At 49.4% G+C, this 6,398-nt stretch overlaps 1 protein-coding gene across 1 annotated transcript; it reads right to left on the bottom strand.

The window, feature by feature from the left end:
• Positions 1-356: 356 nt before the first annotated feature.
• Positions 357-2,264, bottom strand: LOC103265211 (histone H3-like centromeric protein A). The gene is made up of 4 exons (XM_021714797.1): positions 2,225-2,264; positions 1,777-1,886; positions 777-854; positions 357-491 (listed from the first exon to the last, which is right to left on the bottom strand). Exons 1-4 carry the CDS (start codon positions 2,262-2,264, stop codon positions 357-359), a joined length of 363 nt encoding a protein of 120 aa, XP_021570472.1.
• Positions 2,265-6,398: the final 4,134 nt, after the last annotated feature.

Below are 6,398 nucleotides of genomic sequence, written 5' to 3'. Positions count from 1 at the left end.
ACATTTACTAACAAGGCACTTCCAAAAGAACACTTTCTCTTCATCAGAATGAGATCTTCCAGTCCTTATGAAAGGCAGAGGCTTAGCTCTATCCAAAATGCAGGTTATCACTTAATAAAAAACATCTAACCTTGCACAAAAGGGCATGAGCCTCACAGTCCTAAGCACTCTAGTTAACACTGGGCTGAATCTTTACTAGAGAACAAGGGGAAGGAAAGACAGCAAGAGACCAAGGATGGAGGGCGATTCCTTCAGAAAATTCCACTCCCAGTGATGAGAAGCTGGGTGCTTTCTCCCCAAGGTGTGCTTACACTGGGTGAGCAGGAAAGACTTCCAGAAACACTGGTTGCACGTGTTCAGCCAAGTCCCTCCTGAATGCCTCGGATTCTCCTGGCCAGCTGCACATCCTTAGGGAAAAGAGTAACTCGGCCGGCATGTAGGGAGAGGAGATAGGCATCCTCAAAGAGATGGACCAGAAATGCTTCTGCTGCCTGGGAACCGAAAGAGAAAGATTGACACAAAGGACATGGGCTGCTTTGTCCTGAACTCCTATTAAACTTAATCTCTGAGAGCTCGAAGGCTGTAGAGAAGGTCACTCACAGAATGAGACAACCACCACATGGAATCCATCTTCAAAACTCTCAGGTGTCACCTTGTCGCTCTTTTTCAAGAGGCCAGATTCAGCATGGGACACTTCAGTCAGTCACAGAGAATTCCAGATTGCCTCTTTCTCCCACACTCAGCCCTTGCCAAGTTGCACCTTGGCCCCTTCTTACCTCTTGTAGGGCCAACAGGGCCTGGGATTGCCAATTGAAGTCCACACCACGAGTGAATTTAACACATATTTCTCTTACCTGAGAAGAAAGGGAGATAGAAAGGAGGGTAGAGGTAATGAAAGAGAGATTCAGAGAAGTGATGCTCTCCGTGAATCCCAGTGAAGCTTCATTTCTATTATTCCTTCCTGGCCCTTAATCTCAGGAACTAATTAGGAGTGGGTGTTGACTCCTGGGAGCTTAGGAACAGGCATGGCTATTATTGGTGGTGCGGAGATGAGGAACACTCTCCCAGGGTAGGAAAAGGAATCGAAGTTGGATGAATAAGAGGGTCCCTATCTGTACAGTCAAAAAATGCAGCTGTAAAGCCGGGCTCGGTGGCTCAGCCTGTAATCCCGCGCCTTGGGAGGCTGAGGTGAGTGGATTGCCTGAGCCCGCAGGTTTGAGACCTGCCTGGGCAACTTGGCAAGACCTCTACAATAAATAAAAAAACTAGCTGGAGCCGGGCTCGGTGGCTCAGTCTGTAATCCCGCACTTTGGGAGGCTGAGATGAGTGGATTGCCTGAGCCCGGGCAAACGAGACCTCATCTCTACAATAAATCAAAAAATTAGCCGGGTGTGGTAGCACGCGGCTATAGTTCCAGCTACTTGGAAGACTGAGGTGGAAGGATCGCCAGAGCCCAGCAGGTCGAGGCTACGGTGGCCGGGAGCAGCCACTGCACTCCAGTCTGGGCGACAGAGTGAGACTCCAACTCAAAAAACCCAAACCAAAACAAAACAAAAAAATGCAGCTGTAAAGGTAGTAGGGTTAGAAATTAATGCCATAAAGAATTACAAGGTGCCTTTCGAGGGTTGACATTTTCAGAAGATGAAGAGACCTCTACTAGGTTAGACAAGAGGTCCCTCAGCCATGTTGGTAAGAGTCAGTAGGGTCTCTAATGCCTGGGAAACACAGAGAAAGGAGGGAGGCCTAGGGGTTGGTGGGAAGCTCCCTGGAGCTCACCAGGCGGCTGAAGGGGGCCTTCCGTAACAAGAGATGTGTGCTTTTCTGAAGATTTCGGATCTCCTTTATCCAAGCAAGTTTCCGCCGACCACGCTGACGGGGGGAAGTGCCTGCACAAAGATTTGGGCCATGAAGGGAAAGTACAGTGGAAAAAAGGTGGTCCCTCGCAGCCTGGCTGAGTCACACAGTTGTCAAATCACAGAGCAGAGATTTTTTTCCCTCTATTTTATTCACTGTTATCTTGCTGTTATTTTCAGCAACTAGAAAACAATAGATAGGTACTAAATAAATATTTGTCAAATGAATAAATGGGTGACCCTTTGAGGCTAATTTTAAATGCTGACTCTTCCACAAAGCCTTTCCTGAAGCCTGATGCTTTCCAGTCAGATGGGTCACCGACCTCCCCTGGGCCCTGCAGGACTTTGGACATCTCTTATGTATTTCCCACCAAACTGGAAATTCAGATATCTTATTTTAGACCTTTTCATCCCTTACAGCTGGAAGGAATGTGAGAGATTAGGTAGTACAATATCCTTGTCTTGGTTATCCCGAGGTCCAGAGAGATGAAGACGGTTGGCCAGAGCTCATTACTGGCCAAGTTGGGACCCCAGGTGTGGCCTAACTCAGTGGCGTCAGGCACTTAGGCTGTGGAGTTAGAGCTTTGGCTCAAATCCTGGTTCCAAAAACAAAAAAAGAATCTTTAAAACATTCCCCAAAGTAGAACTCAAAAAAGCCAGGTTATCTAATCAGAAATTTAAAACACACTAATACAAAGAAAATTTCTTCTAACTAACCCTGTGTTGAAGAGAAAACTTAATTGAAATTAGACTATTGGCCGGGCTTGGTCCGCTCAGCCTGTAATCCCAGCACTTTGGGAGGCTGAGGTGAGTGGATTTCCTGAGCCCATGGGTTCGAGACCAGTCTGGGCAAAATGGTAAGATCTTGTCTCCACAGCAAATCAAAAATTAGCTGGCTCTGGTTTCTTGGCAGGTTGAGGTGAAAGGATCGCCGGAGCCCAGGAGGTTGATGCTGGGGTGGCCATGAGTGTGCCACTGCACTCCAGCCTGGGTAACAAAGTGAGGCTCCAACTCAAAAAAAAGGAATTAGACATTAAAAATAACAATAAAAAGTCCACATCCAAAACTTATGAGATAAAGCCAAAATAGTACTAGAGGAAAGCACATTTCTTAAAATATACCTATTAGAAAAAAAGAACATTAAAAGATAGTTGAAGCCAGGCTCGGTAGCTCAGCCCGTAATCCCAAGCGCTTTGGGAGGCCGAGGTGAGTGGACTGGCTGAGCCTGCGGGTTGGAGACCCGCCCGGGTAACTTGGCAAGACCTCATCTCTACAATAAATCAAAAACTAGCGCGCGCCTATAGTTCCAGCTACTTGAAAGGCTGAGGCGGAAGGATCGTGGAGCCCAGCAGGTCGAGGCTGCGGTGGCTGGGAGCGGCAACTGCACTCTAGTCTGGACGACAGAGTGAGACTCCAACTCAAAAAAAAAAAAAAGAAAAAGAAAAGAGAATCCATACCCAGAAGTTCAATAGTAGCATTTAATCCAAAAATAAATAAATAATACACCAAAACAAGATAGAACAAAAGGAATGTTAAAGATACTAAAATAGTGAAAATGAAAGTTAAACAAAAAAAGTACAGTTGCTTGATCATTACAACCAAGGACCAATAAAAATGAATGAAGCTCTGATAAACTGAATTTTTGAAATTTTTAAAAAACACATACAAAAATAACATTTCCGACAAATGACATAGATTCAAAGAAACACAAAATAACATTTTGAAGGATAACATTAGCTTCAGAAATAGTATTCAAGGTCCAGTCAAGAAAAGATCGGTGGCTCAGCCTGTAATCCCGTGCCTTTGGGAGGCTGAGGTGAGTGGATTGCCTGAGCCCGCGGGTTCACGACCCGCCCGGGCAACTTGGTGAGACCTCATCTCTACAATAAATAAAAAATTAGCCGGGCGTGGTAGTGTGCACCTGTAGGTCCAGCTACTTGGAAGGCTGAGGCTGCGGTGGCCGGGAGCTGCCACTGCACTCCAGTCTGGGCGACAGAGTGAGACTCCAACTCAAAAAAAAAAAAAGAAAAAGAAAAGAGAATCCATACCCAGAAGTTCAATAGTAGCATTTAATCCAGAGAACTAAGTACAAAGTGTTAGAAGAGCCCTAAGAGAAGCCTGGGGGAGGTGAGGCAAGTCAGAGATGGGTGTGCAAGGCAGCGGCCAGCAGACTACCCTGCATGAGGCACATGGACCAAAGAAACAGGGCAGTGTCTAGCAGACTAGTGAACTCGAGAGAAAGAGGAAGACCCACCCGGGAGACCAGCTGCGTACACCTCCCTCCCAACCACCAGGTAGCCACCCAGTCACTGGAGGTGGACTTCAATAACAGACATCACAGCACAGAAAATATAAACACAAATAAAGATCACACAACTTAGGACCAACACCATGAAAGGGGAACCAAAGTCAACTAACATCCGATACCAGCGGAAACTGAACTAACAGAGAAATGAAAATTCTGAGAGAAATATGGATAACGGCTGAGCGTGGTGGCTCACGCCTGTAATTCTAGCACCTTGGGAGGCTGAAGCAGGAGAATTGCTTGAGCCCAGAGTTTGAGACCAGCCTGGGCAGCAAAGTGAGATTTCTTCTCTACACAAAATTAAAAATCAGCTGGGCATAGTGATGCATGCCTGAGGTCCCAGACATTTGAGAGGCTGAGATGGGAGGATCGTCTGAGCCCATGAGGTTGAGGCTGCAGTGAGCCACGAGCGGGACACTGCACTGCAGCCTGGGTGACAGAGTGAGACCATGACTCAGAAAAAAAAAAAATATGAAAAATAATCTCAGAAAGGTACGAAATATGAAATCCATGACCCAAAAAAAAGCGGCTATGAAAAGTAACCAATCAGAGATCACGGAAGAGAGTTAGGACTAACAATTCGACAGTTGGATCTTAAAATGTTTACTCCCAAGTAATGGGATGCCAAGAGACAGTTTCAAGCAGGACAGAGATGTGAAAGGTCATCCAGATGGAAAGGTATGAAGGTGGCTGGTGGGGGCTTGTGCGGGTGCTCTTGAGGTGCGTCGGCTTGAGTGAGGCTGGTGGGAGCGGAGATGGCAACAAGCAGGGTGATTAGGGATGCAGTTTGGAGATGGAATTGCTTGGACTTGCATTTGGATTGGAGATGGGGCAAAAAAAGAACGTCTCCCAAGTCAGGCTTAAAAAACTGGGTGGGTAGTTGTGCTGGGGGGTGAAGAGACTGGGGGAAAGAAATCAGTAGTTTGGTTTTGGCAGGGTGAGTGGTTCTTGCCTGTAATTCCGGCATTCTGGAAGGCTGAGGCGGGAGAATCACTAGAGCCCAGGAGTCTGAGACCAGCTGGGCAACATAGCAATACCCTGTCTCAAAATAAATAAATAAATAAAGTTCAGTTTCGGGTGTAAGTTTTACATAACCAAGAATATTCGCGTAGAAAGGAAGTTAGATACAGGTGCCTGGGGTCAGAGGAAAGATCTGGGAAGACATAAATTTGAGAGCTGTCCATGTATAAGTAGCACTTAAAGTCACAGGGGTGGCTAAGACCACCTGGGTGGGGGGAGGAAGAGGACGCCAAGGGAGCCTGACAATGAGGGTCTGGAGAGAGGCAGCACAGACCACAAAGCACACCAAGCAGGAGCTGCCAGAGTGCGGGGTGCCACGGAAGCTGGTGGAACCGAGAGCAAGATAAGTGGCCCACTGGGTCCAACACTTTTGAGGAGCTTGGAGAGGACGCAGGCCTGCCTGTTGGCTTCAGCAGCCGGCGGCCCTGACGGGAGCAGTTCAAGCAGACTGGAAGCTGGGTGGCGGCGGCGGGGAGTCAGTGGGAGTGAGAAAACAGACCCCACGTGTGTCGGCTCAACGAGTCTGGCCGCTTTAAAAGGGCGGCTGCGAAGGGCAGCGGAGCGAAATGCGAGCACAGGGAGACTGGATGCCTGCCTCTGTCTCGAGACCACAGCTCCCAGAGCGCATCCGCCAGTTCCGACGCGAGGCGTCTCCATTTGACTCCGCGGAGGCGAAGGAAGGGCATGCCTGGGAGCCCAGAAGAGAAGCGGCTTTCGACCGGAAAGGGTCACCGGTCGCGGCCACCACCGGCAGGAGCGAGCGGGGAGAACGGAGGGACGGGAAGCTGGGGAGGAAAAGGCACGAAACGGTCGCGGGAGACGGAAAGCAGACCCCGGACGAGGCGACAGCGCCGTCAACAGGCGCGGGGCGCCGGCCAGACAGTGAACCTTCCAAGCCACCGGGAACAGAGGGATGCGGCCACATAGGGAGCACCGCGAGCACACTCCGGCAAAACTACCAGCAAGACAGAGTTGGCTCTGGCAACACTCGTCTCGGGGACTCCCGGACCCCGCGCAGAAAGAACAACGTGCGCGGAAACGGGAGAGGAAGGCTCGGAAGTTGTCATCCGCAGGTGCCAGAACGGCGCGCTTCGCGATTCCAGCTGAAGCGGCGAAGAGACCACCAGGCGCGGCCAGCGCGCGGCCAGCGGGCTGCGTGCGAGGGCTAACCACACCAGGAAAGAAAACCCCGGCCACGACACCGCCCGAAGCGAGCTGCC

This window comes from Carlito syrichta, unplaced genomic scaffold (assembly GCF_000164805.1).
Source record: "Carlito syrichta isolate Samal-C Ts95f unplaced genomic scaffold, Tarsius_syrichta-2.0.1 Scaffold97059, whole genome shotgun sequence".
NCBI lineage: Eukaryota > Metazoa > Chordata > Mammalia > Primates > Tarsiidae > Carlito > Carlito syrichta.
The sequence above is the reverse complement of the archived record's forward strand: the minus strand, read 5'-3'. Positions and strand labels throughout refer to the sequence as shown.

What these genes read in the sequence shown, in the direction of transcription:
- LOC103265211 (XM_021714797.1), bottom strand. Translation starts at nt 2,264, where the DNA reads ATGAAAAGGTCTAAAATAAGATATCTGAATTTCCAGTTTG. An exon ending in ATATCTGAATTTCCAGTTTG is followed by an intron (nt 1,887 to 2,224) that starts GTGGGAAATACA and finishes ATCTTTGTGCAG; the next exon opens with GCACTTCCCCCCGTCAGCGT. An exon ending in CCCTGTTGGCCCTACAAGAG is followed by an intron (nt 492 to 776) that starts GTAAGAAGGGGC and finishes TTCGGTTCCCAG; the next exon opens with GCAGCAGAAGCATTTCTGGT.